This window comes from Somniosus microcephalus, chromosome 3, assembly GCF_052327205.1.
Source record: "Somniosus microcephalus isolate GS21.2 chromosome 3, FLI_Smic_1.0, whole genome shotgun sequence".
Lineage (NCBI taxonomy): Eukaryota > Metazoa > Chordata > Chondrichthyes > Squaliformes > Somniosidae > Somniosus > Somniosus microcephalus.
The window spans coordinates 148,741,960-148,766,729 of NC_140989.1; the positions used below are offsets into that span (position 1 = coordinate 148,741,960).

The window sequence follows — 24,770 nt, forward strand, 5'->3', positions numbered from 1 at the left end:
AGTTCAAATGCACATATGTTTAAAATATTTCATCATGTAAGCATGTAGATCAAAGCACAATATAGCTGAGCTGGAAACTTGCTGAATGTGTTCACACTCTGCCACGTTGCATGTCACTTTCATGTCTATTATAGATTTAAAAGGGAAAATAGAGCAGAAACAGCACAATTAAGTTTAGAAAAGTTCCTCACAGTAATAGTACAAGTTACCAGTACGCAAGTAACATTCACGCCACACAAGTGCCAGGCAATAACTACAGGTAGACTACCCTTTATCCGAACTTCTGAAAACCGAAACCCTCTAAAAACCGAAGTTTTTTTCGGTCAGCGTAAGTCGTGCACACGACCCCCGCCGACCCCCCCCACGGAACCACCTGACTCTCTTCCAAAGGCTCGAAAGCAACGAGAGCTCTGAGCCCGCGGCGGTGCCGGCCCCTGTTCCGACCGAGCACGACGACCTGTTGGTGGAAATGCGGAACTTCATTGCATTCCAGGCTAGCAGCGATGGACAAGCCACGACTGCGGACCCCCCCGCGGACCCCCGCCGACGCCGACCCCTCCGCGGACCCCCGCCGACCCCCCTTCCGAAATCCGAAATTTTCCGAAAACCGAAACACGGCTGGTCCCGAGGTTTTCGGATAAAGGATAGTCTACCTGTATCTCAAACAAGTGAGAGACTAACCACCGCCCCATGACATTCAATGGCATTACCATTGCCAAATCCCCCACCATCAACATCCTGGATGGGGGGGGTGGTCACCATTGACCAGAAACTTAACTGGACCAGCCACATTAATACTGTGGCTACAAGAGCAGGTCAGAGGCTAGGTATTCTGTGGCAAGTGTCTCACCTCCTGACTCCCCAAAGCCTTTCCACCATCTACAAGGCACAAGTCAGGAGTGTGATGAAATACTCTCCACTTGCCTGGATGAGTGCAGCTCCAACAACACTCAAGAAGCTCGACACCATCCAGGACAAAGTAATCCACTTGACTGGCACCCCATCCGCCACCTTAAACATTCACTCCCTCCACCACCAGCGCACCATGGCTGCAGTATGTACCATCTACAGATGCACTGCATATACTCACCAAGGCTTCTTTGACAGCACCTCCCAAACCTGCGACCTCTACCACCTAGAACAAGGGCAGCAGGCGCATGGGAACACCATCATCTGCAAATTCCCCTCCAAGTACACGCCATCCTGACTTGGAAATATATTGTCGTTCCTTCATCGTCACTGGATCAAAATCCTGGAACTCCCTCCCTAACAGCACTATGGGAGTACCTTCACCACAGGGACTGCAGCAGTTCAAGAAGGTGGCTCACCACCACCTTCTCAAGGGCAATAAATGCCGGCCTTGCCAGCGACATCCCAGGAATGAATTTTTAAAAAGTACTGAGAGGTTATAACTATCAGAAATGATTGAACAGGCTGGGATTCTTGTCTCTAGGAAAGAGAAGGCTGAGGGGTGACCTAATACAGGTCTAAGATTATGAAAGGATTTGACAGGGTAGTCATGGAGAAGATGTTGCCACTTGTGGGGATTCCAAAACTAGGGGTCATAAATATAAAATAGTCACTAATAAAGCCAATAAGGAATTCAGGAGAAACGTCTTTACCCAGAGAGTGGTTAGAATTTGGAACTTGTTACCACATGGAGTAGTTGAGGCGAACAGCATATCGATGCATTTAAGGGGAAGCTAGATAAATGCATGCGGGCGAAAGGAATAGAAGGATGTGCTATTAGGGTTAGGTGAAGAAGGAGGAGGAGGAGGCTCATGTGGAGCATAAACACCGGCACAGACCAGTTGAGCCAAATGGCCTGTTTCTGTGTTGTGAATTCTATGCAATACATCTGGTCACTGGATCCATAAACATTTGAGAGTATGAAAAGCAGGTTGAATGTATCTACAAGTCACACTCTCACCATGAAAGTTACCCCTAACTGCATCACTGTCTGCAACAGCAACAAATAATTTGTGTATTACATGAAATCTTGCTTTGACATACCACCTCAGGGAAAATAATTTGAAATAAAAGTTTGGCATTCTATAATTTCTCAGGAATTTCAAAGGCATTTCACATAGTTCTATAAAATTACATGAATTATGGCTAGTGTAAGAATTCGCAATAATTTACAGTTCTGAAGATTAATTTTTTTGATTAAAGAATCCCTGGGCGTTGTGCTTTTAAATTTCCAGGGATAAAAATGGCTGTCACACCACATGGCCGAAGACAAAGGACTTGGAAAGCAGCTTTCTGTGTCTGTAAGTAAGGTTCAATGGAGCTGCCAATCAAAGGGGAGTCCCCACCCCCCCTGCAGCAGGACTATCGATGCCTGTTTACAAAACGTTCTACAATGTTGACTCTAAGATCGAGTGCTTGAAACTGCCAGCATGAACAAAGGAACTTTGTTTGCTAAGCACTCAAGACTGTCAATCAATTGAGGTTCCAGATGACCACAGGACAATGCTTTGTTTACAAAGCAATTGAATGCTATTAGCATTTGCTTGTATATCGAGTGGATACATCTAAACTGCAGAAGAGACTTTTGTATCTTGAATGGGATCCGTTTAAGAACTGAATGGGTTTAAATCACCTAGTATTCTGGACAATAGAGCAGTTGTATTTCCCTTTTGTTTCAGCCCAGGGAGCTCCGGAAGACACATTAACCCAGTCCAACCACTCTGAGTTAGCCAATCACAGCTTTCTCTTGTGTATTGGACCCTTTGGGTGGGAATTTTGCACACAGCCCTTGCAAGGCAGAACAGCAGGACCTCACCAGGTATATAAGATAGCTGCTGAGAAGCTATCGCTCTCTTTTACTTCCTGGGACCAGAGGTGAGCAGGGTGTTCTGACTCCTCAGCAAGGCAACCTAGCAGGAGTTCGGGGGTGGTGATTTGAGGGTAATTGCTAAGATTGTTTAAGTAAAATTGGAGCCATTTTATCCCTCGTTTTTGCCATCTGCAACCCCGTTATATAGTTTTACTGTAATTACTGTGTTCGTGTGGTATAGTTTTAAACTTTTGATTGTAGTTTATTTAGGTAATAAAACTTGATTTTTCTCTCATCCAAACCACTTGTCCGTTTTAATATCATTAATTATAAGTTCCTCCACTCAGAACTGAAGGAGGGGTAGCGATTCGAAACCGGTTTGTAAATTGGTTTAGAGTGCAGCAGCAAAAGGCTGCTGACCAGGTGAATTATCGTAAACCAGGTAAAAGGTTGGAATTGGTCAGAGCTCAGAGGCAAAGGCTGCTGGCCAGGTAAATTACCATAATCCAGTTAAAAGATGCCCCCCTTACACTAGGGCAATGATTTAATGCAACAAAATTAGCAAAAATCATGGGACGGTGTGGGGGGAATGTGGCACTCGCAAGGTATATTTGTGTTCCAGTTGTTGGTTGGGATCAGTTACGGAGCAAAGTGGAGTGTGTTGAGTCTGTAAGACCATCTAGGGAAAGACTAACTGTTATAGTAGCTAGTCTTATAGCAGGCACTTTCTTCAATTCTACACCTCAGTACTTTGATTGAGACTCTAATTTTAAACAATGTCAGTGAACAGAGTTTTTGCCAGGTGTAAAACCAACTGTTACATTAAGCTGTTGGAAACTTCATTCCATGTTAAATGGACTGAGAGACAGAGTACTGCAACTTAAAACAAACTCATTAAAATTAAAATGCCGGTGAGGAAAGAAACTGATAGTGAAGTTTTACAGTCAGAAGAAAGTTGCAGGATTCAGTACAGGCCACTTGCCCTAATTAAAGCAGAATTCTTCACAACTTAGAACCACTGTTTGAACACTATTAAAACAACATTGACACAGGCTTTTTCAAAGAAACTTCAATTATAAATTAAATAGCCTACTGAACAGAAACTGCAGCAACATTCTAATACTAGGAAAGATTGCTATGGTGAACAGTAAAGGTTTCTGTTTTTATGCCTTAAACATTGTTCAAAGACTTTTTAATTTTACATTTCACAGACAAATAACCATTTAAAAAAATTAATTAATACAATTCCTACTGCTTTCTATGTATGAATGTGCTTCTCCTATATCGCTTCTTTCTTCATTTGCTTCTTACAGCTTCCAGTTTTATCGCAACATCAATTTCTACAACACAAATGATTTCCAGTGGCATTGTTGCTGGAGAGTGTACACAATGGGATCTGCCCAACATTGGCAGCACAAATAATCGGTTGCGAGAGTACAAATATACAGAGGTCCAAGGTTGCATGGGTGCAGAAACCCAAAATGTGAGAAGGGCAAAAATTGCACATGGATATCAAAATAACAGCAGAAGTACAGATTCAGCCTGCTGTGAGGACCAAAGAGAAGAACAGTATCTCAGCAAATGGAGCAAGAGACAAGTTTACAGAGACAACTTCCATTATAAATGTGGACACAGGAATTTATAGTGGAAAAGTTCACCTGAAGTGCATGCAGACACAAGATTTTAAATATAGAGAGTGAGAGATTATCACAAGAAATTTTAAGATATATATTTGCACACTAGCATGTTTGCGATAAAGTCTCAATCTGTTGGGGGGTTAATGCATTTGTCAGTGTTTGTAATTTGACTGTGTGGGGAAAACTGATTGTTTTGGGGGAAAAAAATAGGGCTACGACATGGCAGATATGATTGCAATTACATTAGGAAATGGGAGCACCCAACTTCAGGTATGCTAGAATCCCCTTTGCTTCGCAAATTTCACTTGTAAAGCAGATTACTCTGGAAACAGGAAATTGCTCATCTGCAAATGATAGTTTAAAGCATCACACAGATCTATTATGTGGAATAATTCAGATACTCACTGAAGTATGTCTTCTGAGTGTAGATTTTTCAGTAAATGTCCTCCCACATGCACTGCACATAAAAGGTTTCTCTCCTGAATGTATGCGATAGTGGCGTTGCAGAGCATTCAGCTGTGTGAATTGTTTGCCGCACTGTTCACAGTAATAGGGCCTCTCACCTGAAAAAGACGCAGTAAATTACTGGACGCTAAAACAGAACACTACTTGCCTCAGCATTTGAAAACGTCAAACATTTCATGCTAGCAGCATTATAATGTTCAAATAAAAGCTCTTCCCTTAGAGAGTAGTGTGAAATAGTGGGAGGAATCGCAGGCTGTTTAACAGTCGGACAGGCCGTGACGTGAACACTCCTTCCATGGCCAATGCGCCCAGGTGATGGTCACGTATAACTTCAGAATTGTATATCCAGTGCCATTATTTTTTTCCTCCTCCTGTCTTAAGGTGTGGACCACTCGCACCAAAAGCCCTTTGGCAACTCATTCCAGTGGCTATTTTCCATGTTTGGAGTTGGCAGTGGGTGGCACAGCTGAGTCAGATCTATTGTAAGCTGACATACACTTTCCAGCAGAGATAATTAACAGGCAAAGGTCCTTGATACATACTCTCCAGCTCAGGAAATTATTTCAAAATTCAGTTTAGTAAATTAATGTTAAAGGTATCTAATACCAATAACAGAATCACGTTTGGACATTAAGAACCATTCTTCCCACACCTCTCCTCACCAAAAGTAAGGTATTTCTTTCCCCCAAAGCTTTGTAAAGCTTTAAATCCTTGATTTGTAATGCCATTTGTTTTAATACAGCTGCTCCAGGCTATTGCTAAATTTTGTATCTTTAGAAAATCTTTATTAAAGCAAGTTCAGGTTTAGTGCTTGGCTTTTAAGTAAACACTGAAATGAGGCATGTTTTTTGGCCCACTGAGCTTTCATAATGAAAGAAAGTTAGAACAAAAATCGTATCACACCTGTGTGAACTCTAAGGTGTTGGTGAAGAGAATTTCTCTGTGCGAAAGCTCGATAACAGATCTCACATACAAATGGCTTTGATCCAGTGTGGATTCTATTGTGATGTTTCAGATTCTCCTTTGAAGCAAAACTCTTGCCACATGTTTCACACATAAAGGGTCTTTCACCTGCAAGATAAAAGTCAAATTAATACAACTGCATAAACTATCTTGAAAATTTGGGGGTCAGTGATCATGAACAGTAGTGACTATTCTATGTAGGGGTAGGCCATTCAGCCCCTTGAGCCGGGTCCACCATTCAACCGATTCATGGCTGATCTGTAGCCTAACTTCATCCACCCACCTTGGCTCCATATCCCTCAATATCTTTGGCTAGCAAAAATCTATCGATCTCAGATTAAAAATTGAGCTAACATCTACTACTTTTTGTGGGAGAGTTTTCCACACTTCTACTACCCTTTGCATGAAGAAATGGTTCCTAACTTCTCTCCTGACTGGTTTGGCGCTGATTTTAAGGTTATGTCCCCTTGTCCTAAACTCCCTCACCAGCAGAAAGTTTCTCTCTTTCTACCCTATCAATTCCTTTCAAAATCCTAAGTACTTTAATCAAATCACCCGCTAACCTTCTATATTCCAGGGAATACAAACTTAGTTTATGTAACCTCTCCTCATAATCTAACCCTTGGAGCCCTGGTAACATTCTGGTGATTCTGCGCTGCACTCCTTCCAAGGCCAATATATCCTTCCTAAGGTGCGGTACCCAGAACTGTACACAGAATTCCAGATGTGGTCCAATCAGGGCTTAGTATAACTGCAGCAACACTTCCTCCCCTTTATATTCCCCTTTGTAGAACAAAAAGATAAAGAGAAACTGTAATTGCTGAAATTCCAAAATAAAAACAAACATTCTGGAAATACATAAAGGTCACTCAGCATCTGAAAGGGAAAGACAGGTTAACTTAAATCAGTAATGGCATAAACTGCTAGAACCGATCCACACATGTGGATCAACAGAACTGAGAACGGGAGAACAAAAATGATAATGGGCTCGTCTAAAGAGCAGTTTAATGAATTACTGACAACTGAGTATACAAAGGTTATGCCTACATAGACCTGACACATTTGCAATGTTAAATCATTGTGGAGAAAGTGTTCTTTTTATGCTTTTTTATCTATTCTGTCAAAGCTGCTTTTTGACAGTACTGTGCAAATATTGCTTAAAGGGTGTAGATTTGCAGAAAGCTTTTATTCCATTAGGTTCCAAACATTTGTACAAGATAACATATCAGTGTTGAGAAGCTCCAGATAAAGATGAGTAACAGAATCAAGATGTTCTTAGACAATGTACTAGCCCTGGGGATGCCATATGTTTGGTCAGTTTAAACACCGAGGTTGAGGGCTCAGCTTCTGCCCACATGTGGTTTACAAACATCCAATGTTCCATTAGGTGTAGAAAGTTTGCACATGCTGCAGCTTAGAAGCTGATGCACAAAAACAGGAGCTCAACTTTCAAGTTTGAATTCAGCCACATGAATAGTTTCATGGTCACCACTACTAGCTTTTTATTCCAGATTTATTTAATTAATTGAATTAAAATTCCCCAGCTACTGTGGATTTGAACTCCCGTCTCATGAATCATTAGTCCAGGCCTCTGGATTACTAGTCCAGTAACTTAACCACTATGCTACCGTACCTGGCCTAAACTGTTAACTGGTACTGCCACATTTTTTCCACGGATAAAGCTGTCTTCAAGATCAGTTTTAACTTGCAAGCCAAATATTTATTTTCCTTTCTCTGCTCAGAAAAAGCTTGTCTGATAGGAGATTCCCCCTTCAACCTTTCTTGTCTCTCTCTCTATTTTATCACGACTATTGATCAGTGCTTCTCTAAATTGCTCTAAGCTGCAAATATGTCGTCTTACTCTCTCGTCATCCTCCCTTAAATTAAATCAAGATCCATTTCTTCTCAGGACTTCAAAGCTCACTTCCCCTCAGTCTTTTCTTCCTGTTACAGTCTTTAAGCTTTTAAAACTCATCACTACTACTTGCAGATGACACAAAGCTGGGTGGGAGTGTGTGCTGTAAGGAGGATGCCGAGAAACTCCAGTATGATTTGGACAGGTTGGGTGATTGGGCAGAAGCATGGCAGATGCAATATAATGTGGATAAATGCGAGGTTATCCATTTTGGTGGCAAAAACAGGAAGGCAGATTATTATCTGAATGGCAATAGATTGGGAGAAGGGGAAGTGCAACGAAACCTGGGTGTCCTTGTGCACCAGTCGCTGAAGGTAAGCATGCAGGTGCAGCAGGCTGTTAAGAAGGCAAATGGTTATGTTGGCCTTCGTAGTGAGAGGGTTCGAGTACAGGAACAAGGATGTCTTGATGCAGTTGTACAGGGCCTTGGTGCGACCACACCTGGAGTATTGTGTGCAGTTTTGGTCGCCTTATCTGAGGAAGGATGTTCTTGCCATGGAGGGAGTACAGCGAAGATTCACCAGGCTGATACATGGGATGGCAGGAATGACATATGAGGAGAGATTGGGTCGATTGGGCTTATACTCGCTGGAGTTTAGAAGAATGAGAGGGGATCTCATTGAAACTTATAAAATACTAACAGGACTAGGTAGACTGGATGCAGGAAGGATGTTCCCGATGGCCGGGGAGTCCAGAACCATGGGTCACAGTCTAAGGATAAGTGGCAAGCCATTTAGGACAGAGATGAGGAGGAATTTCTTCACCCAGAGAGTGGTGAACCTGTGGAATTCTCTACCACAGAAGGCAGTAGAGGCCAATTCATTAAATATATTCAAGAAGGAGTTAGATATATTTCTTAAGGCTAAAGGGATCAAGGGATATGGAGAGAAGGCAGGGACAGGGTACTGAATTTGGATGATCAGCCATGATCGCATTGAATGGCGGAGCAGGATCGAGGGGCCGAATGGCCTACTCCTGCTCCTATCTTCTATGTTTCTATGTTTACTTTTTCAACATAATGGACCTTGGTTCTTCAACATTGGTTTCTCATCAAAACTAAACTCAAACTTCTACTGCAATGTTTCTGTTGCGATCCATCTAAATTTATGATTTAGATTTTATTTTTAATGGAGTTTCTCCCCATTTTACTGAAGAATTTACAGAAATAACATACAAACCCTGGCAGATGTCGTAGTGAAAACATTGGCCAATATAACAAAAGGGCAGGAGGGAGCTAAACTAAAGCCGAGTTAGGCAGTTTCCAATAATGCTCCAACTGTATTTCCCAATACCCAAAATCTATTTCTTCCCCCTCCCATTTTCCAGTTGAAAACAGAAGCAGTAAATGGAGATTCTGTCAGGGACTATCGTGACAGGTGAAAATGGCAAAGTGGATCTGCATTTGAGCCATGCAAACAGAGCAAACATGCAAGAAAATAGAGGATAGTTAACAGGATCGTGGTCCACTTTAGAGACAACATTATTGATAATCATGCGAGCTGATCTACAGAGTGGATTGCAGTCATCATGCTGTTGGTAAAAAGAATGCTTCATCATTTGCAGAAGCATTCTTGTTACCAACAGCATATAACTGCAATCCACTCTGTGGATCAGCTAGCATGATTATCAATAATGTTATCTCTAAAGTGGACCAAATTCTAAGGAAATTAAGAAATTCCAGAATTGAAAATCCCAGGCAACAGGCCAATCAGATGAATAAGCTGTAATTATAAGCTTTATTAATGGCTTTAAGAAAATAATGATGTCTAACCAGGATTGCCTGGTCAAGGTTGCATCTTGAGGTTTATCTTGTGGATTTTTAAAATCAGAACTATAAAATCTTATTTGACTTTAAAGAAAATCATTTTCTGCATAATATATTATTTTCGACAATATCCAGATTTTATGGCTGTTTTTTCAATTTCATGAAGGCACCCAATTTCCTCACCTGGTGCTCCCAGGCTCTAATAACGATACTCTTCTGACTAACTGGAAAGCACCAAAGGAGGCCACAGTAGCCTTCCTCTTCTGGGGAGTTAACTGGCCTCTGCTAAACACTTCTTTCCAATAGGACAATCACAGGCTCGCTGTGAGTAATTACAAGCATGAACCAATGTCCTACTATTTCCTGGCAGAGTGGGAGTGCTACCAGTTAAAACGAAGACTAGACATGTACTGGTTTTATATTCAAATGTTGCTATTGATTAAATAGCTCTTAAACCACAATCCAATGTTCAGTAGCATTAAAATTTTAAGCAGCAATAGATGGAAAGTACAAAATGTAAGCCCAATGTGTACTGAAACTATTGGAGGTCTAAAAAAAAGTAAAGGTGATAAATTGATACCGATAATTTGTTTGAGTCTATTTCAGTGACATTTCAGCTGAGCTTTATTCACATCACCATGAACCATATTAGGAAAGCATATACCCAGTTTCTTAAATGCTAACAAGTAGTTCCTGAAGTGTAACCATTTGACAAACATGCAAATGATGAAACAATCAGAAGTGGCCATATTGCAATCCTTTTCAGAATCCTACATTTGCCACTGGTAGTAAAAAGAAAACCACGTATGACTGAAAGCTGAAATAAAAACTTGAAAATTTTTGAAACACACAGCAGGTTTATCAGCTTCTGGAAGAACATGGTAACGTTTCAGAGGCAGGAATTGCACCCAAAAAGTTAACCTACCTTTTTCTTTGAATGCTGATCAACCAGCTGTGCTGTTTCGTTATTTTCTGTTTTTACATGTCTGGATCTAAAAGTCAGCTGTTTTCTCTCTGGATGTGTAGCAGCTACATCCATCAATATTTCTTCACAACATGGTTGAATGGAACTTGCATCCGTTTGTGTGAGAGAGACTTTTTCCTAAACTGCATGAACAAACTTGCTTTCATATAGTAACTTATTACATCTTGCAGGAATATCCCAAAGCACATCACATTCAATGAATTACAATATAACGATCCTTCTTATGTAGGTAAATGTGGAAAAACTCCCTGCATTTCAAACAGTGCCATGGTGCTTTAGTGTTCACCTAAACAGGCAGGCGTCTTATCTGAAGTACAGTACCTGGTGCAGTGCAGCAGTCCTTCAGAACTGCACTGAAGTGTACATCAATATTACATGCACAAGTCCTGGATTGGGGTTTGAATTCTCAACCTATTGGCTCAAGACAAAAAAGTGTTCCAACTGAGTCAAGCTGATAATTACAATTACATTGTATAAAACAGAATAGTTCAGAAAATATTTGAGTGCTGAGTTTGCCGATATTGGCCAGGGCAATAGCTGGAACATCAAAATTACCCCCAGGATCTCTGACCGTGAAAAATTAGCCAGAGTTAATGGCTGCTCAAGAATCCCTGCTAGAAAGTACACGTATACAAATGTCAGCTGAGGGCAGAATCAGGTCTGATTCTAATGGCCTCTACGGCAAAACTTATTGCCATGCTCTCAAAATGACCAATTGGGAAATGTACAGAGGGTTATAGAGTCATAACGGCACAGAAGGAGGCCATTCGGCCCGAGTCCGTGCTGGAGTAGCAAAAGTAAACATTGGTCCCTTAGAGGCGGAGACACGTGAAATAATGGGGAATAAGGAAATTGCAGAAACGTTAAACAAATATTTTGTATCTGTCTTCACAGTAGAAGACACAAAAAGCATACCAAAAATGGTGGGAAACCAAGGGGCCAATGAGAGTGAGGAACTTAAAGTAATTACAGGGATTCCCTCCCCAACCGCGGGTTTGCCATGCGTGAATTTTACGTATACACGGTTTACACTCTGCGACAATTTTTGTCAACCGTGGCACTGAAATTCACGTATCCGTGGTTTTTAATTTAGGAACAAGGTAAAAAAACATGATTTTTATGCTATTTATATGCTTTTTATATTCTTTTTTATTGTGTTTATAATGAATTTGCCAACCGCGGTTTTACTAACCACGGGGGTTTTCAGGGACGTATCCCCCGCGGTTGTGGAGGGACTCCTGTAATACCAGTAGAGAAAAAGTACTTGAGAAAATAACAGGACTAAAAGCCGACAAATCCCCCAGACCTGATGGCCTACATCCTAGGATTCTAAAAGGAGGTGGCTGCAGAGATAGTGGATGCGTTGGTTGTAATCTTCCAAAATGCCCTAGATTTTAGAACGGTCCCAGCAGATTGGAAGGTAGCAAATATTGTAGTGTATGTACCTTGAAGAAGGAACTATATTCTGCAGCCCCTGTATACTGCAGTACCATTAGTGACCACCCCTGTATATAAGCCTGTGTAGTAACTTTGTATAGTAGTTCCAGTTTTGTCTCCATTCAGTAAACACCTGTTATAACCAACTTCTGCAGTCCGTGTCTCAATTACACACGGACATTACATTGGCGACGAACAGATCCGAACTTACCGACAGTTCTGCACCACCTCACGGGGATCCATCCCTGAAGTGAAGTTATTAGAGGTCGAAGCCAGAAGGAAGAAATCCAAAAAAAAACAGAAGAAACGGGCGTCGACCGTGGGCAACCGCCCTCTGATTCATCGAATTCGAAGATTTGCAGGAGAGGCTGTTGAGAGCTGGGCTTCGTTCTCCAGTCTATGGTGTTCCAGCTAATCGGGCTGGTGGCAGGTAGTACACTGATCCTTCCTGGGCTGCGGCGGGCTAGAGCTCGATCGGGTGGCTTTTCAATGGGGCCAAGCAGCGTTGTCGGGAAGAGGAGAGAGGGTGGAGCACACAGGGCGCGGCCGGTGCTACGAAGCCGGGCAGCGTACAGACCCGAGAAGAGGGAGGAAAGTATCCCATAGGGTCTGCTCTGACGACGGGAACAGTAATTAAAAGAAAAGAAAAAGAAATTAGAAGCGCAGAAAGCCGCGAGGAGCTGCAGTTTGCCACGGGGACCGCGGAGCGCGGCTTTGGCAGCAGCACGGGGGGAAGTGCGCGAAGACCATAGGGCGTCGCCATCAAGGCATAAAAACGCCAGCAACAGCGTTGGCAGCAGCGGAAAAGACAAAAAGCGCGTGAGGCGCCATCTTAATCCAGCGGGGAAGAAGGCAAAGCGCGGGAGGCGCCATCTTAGATCTCCAAGATGCCGAAGACTGGCAATATCACTGCCTTCGATAATGAAATAGAAGACTGGACCACGTATGTGGTAAGAGTCGAAGTATATTGCAAGGCAAATTAAGTAGCCGATGAGAAAAAGGCATCGGTACTACTAAACTTAATGGGCGTAAGAACGTACGGCCTATTGCGGAACCTGATCACTCCAGTCAAACCGATGGAGAAGAGTTTTAACGAAATTGTTGATATCCTACAGGAACACCTAAATCCTACACCGCTGCCGATAGCAGAAAGATTTAAATCCCACAAGAGAAATCAGCATAAAGATGAGAGCAATGCTGATTACCTTACGGAACTACGCAAGCTATCAAAGCACTGCCAGTTCGGAGCAGGACTGGCAGATACCCTACGGGACAAATTTGTCTGTGGACTCCTGAGTGAAGGAACCCAGAAGAGGTTACTCTCAGAGAAAGAGCTGACGCTAGATAAGGCTTTCAGCGTGGCAGTATCGTACGAAGCAGCAGCAAGGGGAGCTGCGGAAATACAGCAAAAGCCACAGGAATACGGCACCCATGAAATGACACGGGGATTTGAAAAATGTTATCGCTGCGGCAGAACAACCCATGACCAGAAGGACTGCTGGTTCAAGGACAAAACATGCAGGCAATGCGGAAAGATGGGACACATTGCACGAGTTTGCAGGTCCGGGAAGAAGACAAACGACAACAAAAAGACTACTAAGGAAAAGTACAGGAAAGTACAAAAGATGACGGACAGTAGTTCCGAAGACCAGAAGAGCAATAGTGAATCCGGGAACAAGAGACTAAGCTGTCTCAAACTACACGTAATCGCAAAAGAGGATCACCAAACCATTTGGGTCACCCTCACGATAGCAGGGTCCCAAGTCAAAATGGAATTGGATACAGGATCAGCCCTGACCGTCATGAATCGACGAGACTACGAGCGGCTATTCTCACACATACCCTTGAAAGACACATCCATTGTCTTGAAGACATATACGGGGCAGAAAGTATGCCCCAGAGGGAAAATAAGGGTGCCTGTCGAATACGACGGCAAGGAAATACAGAAATTGTATCTGTACATACTGCAAGATGGTGGACCACCGTTATTGGGACGTGAATGGATCAGAAAGATAAGTTTAGACTGGCACTCCATTCAGGCACTGACTGTGGCTGGTAAAAAGGATGACGACGTCACACCTGGACGATTGTCAAAAATCTTAGCTAACGCTAAAAAGAGGTATTTCAACAAGGACCGGGAACACTTAAAGGCATAACCGCCTCGATAAAAATAGAAGAGAATGCAATTCCCAAGTTTTTCAAAGCAAGACCAGTACCGTATGCAATTTGCCCAGCCGTCGAGGCAGAGCTGGAGAATCTGCAGAATGCAGGCGTGTTATCTAAGGTAGACTGGAGCGAGTGGGCGACACCCATTGTTCCTGTCATGAAGAAAACGTTAAACAATAAGTCTGAGGAGCCAAGGAAGGTTCGCATCTGTGGGGACTTCAAGGTGACTGTGAACCCAGTCCTTCACACAGTACAGTATCCTCTTCCGAGGATAGAAGATATTTTCGCCTCACTATCTGGAGGGAAGAAGATATTTTCGCCTCACTATCTGGAGGGAAACGTTTTACAAAAATTGACCTAGCGCAAGCATATTTGCAGATGGAGGTTGAAGAATCCTCTAGGAAATATCTCACGATAAACACTCACAAAGGTCTTTACCAGTATAATCGACTGGTATTCGGAGTAGCATCAGCTCCGGCTATATGGCAAAGAGCAATGGAACAAGTCCCGCAAGGGATTCCGGGGACTCAGTATTACTTGGACGACATCCGAGTGACAGGTGAAAATGACAGTGAACACCTTGCCAACCTAGAGCAGGTGCTCACTAGACTAAGAGAACATGGGCTATGATGTTGGAGAGAGCATTGTAAGACGCCATGCTGACCAGATTCTAGAGTCACTGGAAAACGTCAAATCTACACCACGATCCTATACACCTGGTGATGAAACCGAAGAACCAATTGCATCTACCTCAGAATCGGTGATATTGGAAGCAGACGAACCAAACAACGACGTTGATCCCGAATCAACTTTGCCAGAAGAACCTGATACCCCAAAGAGGCGTTATCCGGACAGAATCAGGAAGCCTCCTCAAAGACTGAATTTATAATTGATTAACTTCAGCTAATGTATATAGCAACTGTAATTGTAAATATGTTATTTAATTATTAATCGAATGTTATGTACTGTTTAGCTAAAAGGGGAGGAATTGTAGTGTATGTACCTTGAAGAAGGAACTATATTCTGCAGCCCCTGTATACTGCAGTACCAGTAGTGACCACCCCTGTATATAAGCCTGTGTAGTAACTTTGTATAGTAGTTCCAGTTTTGTCTCCATTCAGTAAACACCTGTTATAACCAACTTCTGCAGTCCGTGTCTCAATTACACACGGACATTACAAATGTAACCCTGCTTTTCAAGAAAGGAGGGAGAGAGAAAACGGGGAACTACAGGCCAGTTAGCCTGACATCAGTCGTCGGGAAACTGCTGGAATCCATTATTAGGGAAGTGGTAATAACAACAGAAAAACTCAGCAGGCCAGGCAACATCCGTGGAGAAACAGAGTTAACGTTTCAGGTTGAAGACCCTTCGTCAGAACTCTTTTGCTATCGTATTAAGGAACTGGTAACAGGGCACTTAGAAAATCATAATATGATTAGGCGGAGTCAACATGGTTTTATGAAAGGGAAATCGTGTTTAACAAATTTGTTGAGTTTTTTGAGGATGTAACTAGCAGGGTAGATAAAGGGGAACCAGTGGATGTAGTATATTTGTATTTCCAAAATGCACTGGATAAGATGCCACATAATAGATTGCTACGCAAGATAAGGGCTCATGGGGTTGGGGGGTAATATATCAGCATGGATAGAGGATTTGTTAAGGGACAGAAAACAGAGTAAGGATAAACGGGTCTTTTTCAGGTTGGCAGGCTGTAACTAGTGGGGTGCCGCAAGGATCAGCGCTGGGGCCTCAGCTACTTACAATCTATATTAATGACTTAGATGACGGGACCGAGTGCAATGTATCCAAGTTTGCTGATGATACAAAGCTAGGTGGGAAAGTAAGCTGTGAGGAGGACACAAAGAGCCTGTAAAGGGATATAGACAGGTTCAGCGAGTGGGAAATAAGGTGGCAGGTGGAGTATAATGTGAGGTTATTCACTTTGGTAGGAATAGAAAAGTAGAATTATTTTTAAATGGTTAGGAACTATTAAATGTTGGTTTTCAGAGAGATTCAGGTGTCCTCGTACAGGAAACACAGAAAGTTAGCATGCAGGTACTGCAAGCAATTAGGAAGGCAAATGGCATGCTGGCCTTTACTGCAAGGGGGTTGGAGTACTAGAGTAAGGAAGTCTTAATACAATTGTACAGGGCTTTGGTGAGACCACACCTAGAGTACTGTGCAGAGTTTTGGTTTCCTTATCTGAGAAAGGACGTACATGCCTTAGAGGCGGTGCAATGAAGGTTTACTAGATTGATTCCTGGGATGAGAGGGTTGTCCCATGAGGAGAGAGGGAGTCGATTGGCCCTATACTCTTTGGAGTTTAGAAGAATGAGACGTTATCGCATTGAAACACGATTCTGAGGGGGATTGACAAGGTAGATGCTGAGAGGCTGTTTCCCCTGGCTGGAGAGTCTCGAACTAGGGGGCATAGTCTCAGGATAAGGGGTCGGCCATCTTAGAGATGAGGAGGAATTTCCTCACTCAGAGGGTGGTGAATCTTTGGAATTCTCTACCTCACTAGGCTGTGGAAGCTGAGTCATTGAGTATATTCAAGGCTGAGATAGATAGATTTTTGGACTCTAAGGGAATCCAGGGATATGGGGATCGGCGGGAAAGTGGAGTTGAGGTCGAAGATCAGCCATGATCTTATTGAATGGCGGAGCAGGCTCGAAGGGCCGTATGGCCTACTCCAGCTCCTAATTCTTATGTTCACTGGCACTGCAGAACCAGTATCCCAGCCAAAATAAATGTCTTCAGGAGGGCAGGAAAAAACTGGGGTTAGTAAAAACTTTTCAGTTAGAAACAAAACATTTCAACCTCTAGAATTTCAGCCATAACAATGCTGTAAGAAAATTCAAGTCATGGCGTTAATTGGAAACAATTTTCCACAAAGCCTACATTCTCTTTTCACAGGGCAACATGAAAACATGAGTGATTCTGCATTCCAAGCAGTATAGGACACTCGTGGTGTTTGACATCTTTTAATATTTTGCCATTGCGTTGATGTGTTCCATGGGTTAGAGTATATGGCTCTGATGATGTGGAATCTGTATGGGTAGAATTGAGAAATACCAAGGGGCAGAAAACGTTAGTGGGAGTGGTATATAGACCTCCAAACAGTAAGGCGGAGGTTGGGGATGGCATTAAAAGGGAAATTAAAGAAGCGTGCAATAAGGGCACAGCAGTCGTCATGGGTGGCTTTAATCTACATATAGATTGGGCTAACCAAATTAGTAACAATACTGTGGAGGAGGAATTCCTGGAGTGTTTACGGGATGGTTTCCTGGACCAATATGTCGAGAAACCAACCAGAGATCAGGCCATCTTAGACTGGGTATTATGTAACGAGAAAGGATTAATTAGCAATCTTGTTGTACGAGGCCCCTTGGGTTGGAGCGATCATAATATGATCGAATTCTTCATTAAGATGGAGAATGAAGTAGTTCACTCAGAGACTAGGGTCCTAAATTTAAATAAAAGGAAACTACGATGGTCTGAGGCGTGAGTTGGGTAGGATTGATTGGGGAATGTCACTCAAAGGGTTGACGGTGGATAGGCAATGGCAAACATTCAAAGACCGCATGGATGAACTACAGAATTTGTTCATCCCAGTTTGGCACAAAAATAAAACAAAAAAGGTGACTCAACCGTGGCCAACAAGGGAAATTAGGGATACCATAAGATCCAAGGAGAGGACATATAAATTGGCCAGAAAAAGCAATAATCCTGAGGATTGGGAGCAATTTAGCATTCAACAAAGGAGGACAAAGGGATTAATTAAGAAGGGGAAAATAGAATATGAGTGTAAGCTTGCAGGGAACATAAAAACTGACTGTAAAAGCTTTTATAGATACGTGAAGAGAAAAACATTGGTGAAGTCAAGCGTAGGTCCCTTGTAGTCAGAATCAGGGGAAATTATAATGGGGAACAAAGAAATGGCAGACTAACTAAATACATATTTTGGTTCTGTCTTCACAAAGGAGGACACAAATAACCTCCCAGAGATGCCGGGGAACATAGGCTCTGCTGAAAGGGAGGAACTGAAAGAAATCAGTATTTGTAGGGAAATGGTGTTAGGGAAATTGATGGGATTGAAGGCCGATAAATCCCCAGGGCCTGATAATCTACATCCTAGGGTACTTAAGGAAGTGGCCCGAGAAATAGTAGATGCATTGATGATCATTTTCCAACATTCAATGAAATCTGGAACAGTACCCATGGATTGGAGGGTAGCTAATGTTACCCCACTATTCAAAAAAGGTGGTAGCGAGAAAACGGAGAATTACAGACCGGTAAGCCTGACCTCTAGTGGGGAAAATGCTAGAGTCCATTATAAAAGATGTAATAGCAGAGCACTTGGAAAACAGTGACAGGATCCAACAAAGTCAACATGGATTCACAAAAGGTAAATCGTGCTTGACTAATCTACTGGAATTTTTTGAGGATGTAACTGGTAAAATAGATAAGGTACCGCAGGGATCGGTCCTTGGACCCCAGCTATTCACAATATATATTAATGATCTAGACAAGGAACCAGATGTAATATCTCCAAATTTGCAGACGACACAAAGGTGGGTGGGCATGTGTGCTGTGAGGAGGATGTCGAGAAACTCCAGGATGATTTTGACATGTTGGGTGATTGGGCAGAAACATGGCAGATGCAATATAACGTGGATAAATGTGAGGTTGTCCACTTTGGTGGCAAAAACAGGAAGGCAGATTATCTAAATGGCAATAGATTGGGAGAAGAGGAAGTGCAACGAAACCTGGGTGTCCTTGTGCACCAGTCGCTGAAGGTAAGCATGCAGGTGCAGCAGGCGGTTAAGGCAAATGGTATGTTGGCCTTCGTAGCGAGAGGGTTTGTGTACAGGGACAAGGATGTCTTGCTGCAGTTGTACAGGGCCTTGGTGAGACCACATCTTGAGTATTGTGTGCAGTTTTGGTCGCCTTATCTGAGGAAGGATGTTCTTGCCATGGAAGGAGTACAGCGAAGATTCACCAGGCTGATACCTGGGATGGCAGGAATGACATATGAGGAGAGATTGGGTCGATTGGGCTTGTACTCGCTGGAGTTTAGAAGAATGAGAGGTGATCTCATTGAAATTTATAAAATTCTGACAGGACTGGACAGACTAGATGCAGGAAGGATGTTCCCGATGGTCGGGGCGCCCAGAACCAGGGGACATAGCCTAAGGATAAAGGGTAGGCCATTTAGGACAGAAATAAGGAGGAATTTCTTCACCCAGAGAGTGATGAACCTGTGGAACTCTCTACCACAGAAGGCGGTGGAGGCCAGTTCATTAAATATATTCAAGAAGGAGTTGGATATCTTTCTTACGGCTAAAGGGATCAAGGGGTATGGGGAGAAAGCAAGGACCTGGTACTGAATTTGGACGATCAGCCATGATCGCATTGAATTGCGGAGCAGGCTCGAGGGGCCGAATGGCCTACTCCTGCTCCTATCTTCTATGTTTCTATGACTATTTGTGAATTTCCTTTTTGGCTTGTCACTGTCACAACCCAATTTGATTTACTCATGTATAATTTTATGACCTCTTCAATGGAGTTGCCACAATCAAACCCTTTTATAACCAGTTCAGCCTCGGCTCTTGTGCATCCATTTCCAAGTCATCAGTTGCACAAACTATGCATGCCATGCCACTAAATACTGACATTCACACATGTGGAAAGAAGCATAATTCACAATTACTAAAACCTTGAACTCAGTGCCAACAATGATCAACCAGCTGTAATTACCCCCAAGAACAGGCCAAATTAATTAATTTCCCAGAAAATCCTGGCTCTATGATTTATTTATTAAAAACTTCTCCACAAACTGTAGAGCTGCACAAACACTCAGAAACTTTAATGGAATACTAGCAGCTCCCAAATTTCTGGAACTACCCAGAAAAGCAGCAGCTACAATTACTTTTCAGTTTGTTATTTACACACAAACACCCTTGGCCCCTTTTGGGATTTTTGCAAACTCTATAAACATTAAAAAGGTCTCTTCAGGACTTGCTCTGTGATTCAACAAGTTGATCACGTGAGTAACTAAGCCATACAAGATGAGGAAAGTTCCAATTTCAATTTCCGCGATCTCAGACAACACAACAGCTGGATGAGGTAAGGGGAGAAAAATTGGCCACAGTTTTGCTCCTGACTGCTATCCAGTGACCTCTACTGGAAGTGTGGACATGAGGTATGGTTAGGTTTGGGCTCAGCTGCTATACACTCCTGAAGTAAAATAGCTTGTGGACACTCACATGAATAATGAGTGCTGTAGTAAGAAAATAAGAGGAGAAAATTAGTGAGAAAATAAAGTGTTTGAGTTAAAGGTGGTTACATCTGTGTAAATCTAATTTAAGGAATAGATGAACTATACTTTCTTGTGGAAAAACGGCCGTAGTTTATTAAAGTTTGTTCCTTGAGACATTTAGTGTTACTTTAACACTAATATTTTTCTGCATCTGTACAAGATTGTCAAAACAACCAATATAACTTTCCCCACAGCATGATTTAATACTGCAAAATGCAATAGAGTGTTTAGACACACCTTTGCAAGGTTATATTTTCACTCCATTTTCACTAACATTGCCATACTCTTGAGAAACTTACTCAATATCTCGTGTGTCTGGGGACTTCCCTTTCAAAAGTCAAACTACTTACGGGCTACTGGTGCTGATACAACATCCTACCAGCCATTGTTGGTCAGGTTAAGGTCATTCTGGAGACAGATCAAGCAGTCTCATATTGGCCCAGAAATTCGGGTCGGAGGCTTCCCGCGGGTGCAAGCCTCCGACCTGCACTTACCTAGCGCGCCGGCCGTTGTGCTGTGGGCCCGCATGGTATTCCGATCCTGGGCCTCCTCCAACTGCCAGCGCGCAGTGCTTGCGTATCCCGGGGCGCAGTTAGTTCGAAGCGTCCCCTGGGATCACGTGGGCCATGGAGGGCTAATGGTAGCAGGGAATGCCCATTCATAAATTTGACAGGAAGAGCTGTCAAAACTATAAATACAAATCAGCCCCAAAACATAACTAAAACTTCAAATAATTTTTTTTTTTAAATCACATTTTTTAAATAACTATAAATTACATAAAATAACGATTTTAAACAATAATTTAAAATTTTTCAAAAAAATTAATTAGTTTCTAACGGGGCTAAAAATAAACTTACCTTTCTTTAAAGTATTTAAAAATAATAAACCTGTGGAGAAAATGTTTTAATTTTACTTAATTCACCACTTACCTTGTTAAAAGCAGGCCTTGCGACTGCTTTTTAAAAGTGTAACTCCTGGAGACTTACCCTACAGGAGAAAGCTGCAAAAAAAATGTAAGTTCCAGGCGCACGCGCTGCCTCCCCGGCGCACGCGTTCGACCCGTGAACCCCTTCCTTTAAGGGAACGGAAGTTCCGGTTTCCCGCGCATGCGCAGTGCATGCACGAAACCGGCACTTTCGTTGGGCCTACGCGCGAGTACCCAGCGTGTACTCACCCGTGGGGACCCGAAGTTCTGGGCCAGTTATTATCTTCCTCTACACACCAATTTCTATGATCCTCGTGATTCTTTTATTCTTTATTACTACTTTCTGTTTTGCTTCAATTTTTCCCTCTTTCAAACATGTTGCTGTTTGCTGTGGTACAGGTCCAAGCTGTTTTCATTACTGTAGATAATTCCAAATATTTGCAAATAAGCTATGAGACATGGCTGAATCACAACTCTGGATTTACATTGTACAGTACATATTGCTTCAGGCTGTACTGCAGTTATACAAAAAAAAAATCAGAAAAATACAAAATAATTACCTGTATGAGATCTCTTGTGATATATCAACATATGATTCTGTGTGAACCTGGCACCACATTCATCACAGGCAAATGGCCTTTCACCAGTATGCGCCCTTGAGTGTGTGTGCAAGAGAGAGAAAGAGAAAAGTCTTGATATACTGTGGTCCACAAACATTCTAAATATTTAAAGATAAAACTACAAATACTGCACATTAGACTTCAAATGAACTAGATTGAATTCTAAATCGTAAGAGGCTTTTCTAATGCTGCATGCACTATAGTTACTACTCAGGACTTCAAAACATCCAGTGACATTTAGCTGTCATTTACTTTTCTAATACTGAAATTAGGTAGTCCATTAGTAACTCTTTCTGAAGAATTCTCAATTTTCAAATGGATATCTCCAGCTGTTTTTCTCCTTTTAGTGGAAAATGACTAAACAGATGTTAATTATAGTGACGTTTACAACCATCAGTCTAAAAAAAAATCAAATGACAAAACACATATGAACTAAGCCTTTGCCTTGCTTCTTCCCCAATCGCATTACCTAAACAGAAAGGGCAGACAAGAAAGCAGCATGCCCTATACCACTATCCGCTGGAATTCACTCCTAAAACAACTTTGTCTTGCTACCTTCCTCTCCGCTTTCAAAAGTCGCCTTAAACCCCACCTCTATGATGTGCTTTGGGTCTTTTCCCCTTCTAATTGTCCATCTTTTCCTGCTTAGTATCCACGTCTTTGCATCTGACATTATTTTATGGGAGGAACATTATATAAATGCAAGTCGGCATCAATGCTGGTTTCTAACTGGGTGTGAGGTTTCAAAAAGTAGCCAAGGTCTACTTGCCCTTCAATTTCCTGTTCTTTCCTGGGAAAAACATCGGGTCTACAGTACAGAACTTCATCAATGCCCTGGGATTGGCAAAGGTAGAACGGTAGGCATAAAGTTGTCTTATCATGTGTGTGTTAAAGTGCACGTTCATTTTATTTTGGCTAACAAATCACCTTTTTTCAGTCTGAGATACAGAGAGAAATGAGAATTCTATGGAACATATACGTTCAAAGAACAGAAAGCATAGTTCTCTAAACAGATTGTATAATCAAGGATAACTGCTATTATGTTTATTTTTATGTTGACTGATTACTCCTTCAACCTCACTCATAGCACTGCAAGCCACAAGGTAATATTTTGAACAGTTCTGTAATTATTAGAAAGTTAGATTATACTACTGTAACAAGGGTAAGACAGACGAAATAACTTCTACACTATCTCAGATCCAGATAATAAAATGGCATAACTAACTGAAGTGATAAAAGTGCATACTATATAGTTATATACTGTACATTTGTACCTCAAGTGCACCTTCAGTGCAGATGGCTGAGAAAACTTGGCATGGCATTCAGTGCACTCATAAGGTTTATCTCCGGTGTGCGTCCTTTCATGGAGCCTCAAGGCAGTTTTGGAACTCAGTCCTTTACCACATTGCAAGCATAAATGGCGTTCTCCACCACCCTCATGAACCTGAAGGTTATGCCGCTTCACGTCCTTTTTCCTTTTAAACTTTTTACCACAAAGCGAGCACGGGAAGCGGCGTTCTTCAACATGGACATATCTTTGGTGGCTTTTTAAGTTGCACCAATTAGCAAATGTCTGGTTGCAAGTTTCACAGCGGTAAATGATTTCTGGTGTAATACCATGATTCTGCTCTATGTGTTTCAAGTAGCTTTTCTCATACTGAAAATCTCTCTCACATTTGTCACAGTTGAAGTTTCCACCTCTTCTCTTCTCATTCTCATCGGGGGTCTTTTTAGTATCCTCATCCAATTCAAAATCACTATCATCACTCTCTGCTGCTTCTTCCTCGTCTTCATCATCATCCCCCTCCATCATCTCATCTTCATCATCTGGCTCTTCAACTATTTCTGTAGTTGTTTCCTTCTTGACTTGTTCTTCAATATCTTGGTTATCTTCTACAGAGGTCAGTTTTCCAGATTCCTCTTCCAAATCTTGATCAACCTTCTCTTGCTCTCGAAGCTTACGTGTATATTTCTTTTTGGGGATTTCCAAAAAGACTTTTCGTCCTGCCAACCTTCCACTGGCTCGCTTGGCCTTTACACTTAAAGGTTTCCCCACTTTCTTTTCCTTTTCTGACTTTTCCCATCCTTCGGCTCTGGTGGTTGCCGGCACTACTTTAAAAGCACTCTCATGAACTTTCTCTTCATCTGAAACATCTCGCGCAGAGGATACTCTGCGATTGTGTGCTGTTGAAGGAATCGCTGATGTGTTCTGAGAAGAAACTGAAATAGAATCACTGTCCTGTTTATTGCCTTTAATTCCCTCTACTCCATGGGAATCAGCCAAATTGCCCAAGTCCATCAGAGCTGACTCAAGTATCTGTGTTTTTACCTGACTGCAGACTTCTGCCAGCTCCCTGCACTTCAATTTCTCTGCAATCTCTTGTAATCTTTGTACTCTCTCAGCCTCAACCTCCACTTTTGCAGTATATACAAAATCCAGAAAAGAGGCAAAGTCTGCTGTGTAAATATCTTGCAAAGTAACAATAGTAATCTTAGTGTTCACCATTTCATTAAGGAATAGCTCCTTAAAGTAACTGCTGGCAGCAGCCAACACAGCTTTGTGAGCAACAAATTCCTCTTTGTTGCCCTGGTGCTCTATCTGCACAGTCACATCACAGAAGTAGCATAAGATGCGGAGTTTGTGCATCTCATCCAACAGGTTTTTAGGGGCTGCCTTTGACTCCAGAACAACTTGATTGCTTACCATCTTCCTTTATTTTGTTCAACCCCTGCAACATAAAAAATTATACAAAGTCAAGCTCAACAATTATGTTCATGGCTTGCATTACA

The 24,770-nt window shown here is 42.2% G+C and overlaps 1 protein-coding gene across 5 annotated transcripts in view; it reads right to left on the minus strand.

Annotated features, from left to right (window-relative positions):
* The window catches only part of LOC147121473 (GDNF-inducible zinc finger protein 1-like), a 49,101-nt gene that overhangs the window by 14,291 nt on the left and 10,040 nt on the right, over positions 1 to 24,770 (minus strand). For all 5 annotated transcript variants that reach the window (XM_085981741.1, XM_085981740.1, XM_085981738.1 and 2 more), the window contains 4 exons: positions 23,255 to 24,709; positions 21,921 to 22,015; positions 5,785 to 5,952; positions 4,822 to 4,979 (listed from right to left, as the gene is read on the minus strand). In XM_085981741.1, the coding sequence (XP_085837867.1) occupies positions 4,822 to 4,979; positions 5,785 to 5,952; positions 21,921 to 22,015; positions 23,255 to 24,687 (1,854 nt within the window). In that variant the 5' untranslated portion in view covers positions 24,688 to 24,709. The remainder of the gene's footprint in view (positions 1 to 4,821; positions 4,980 to 5,784; positions 5,953 to 21,920; positions 22,016 to 23,254; positions 24,710 to 24,770) is intronic.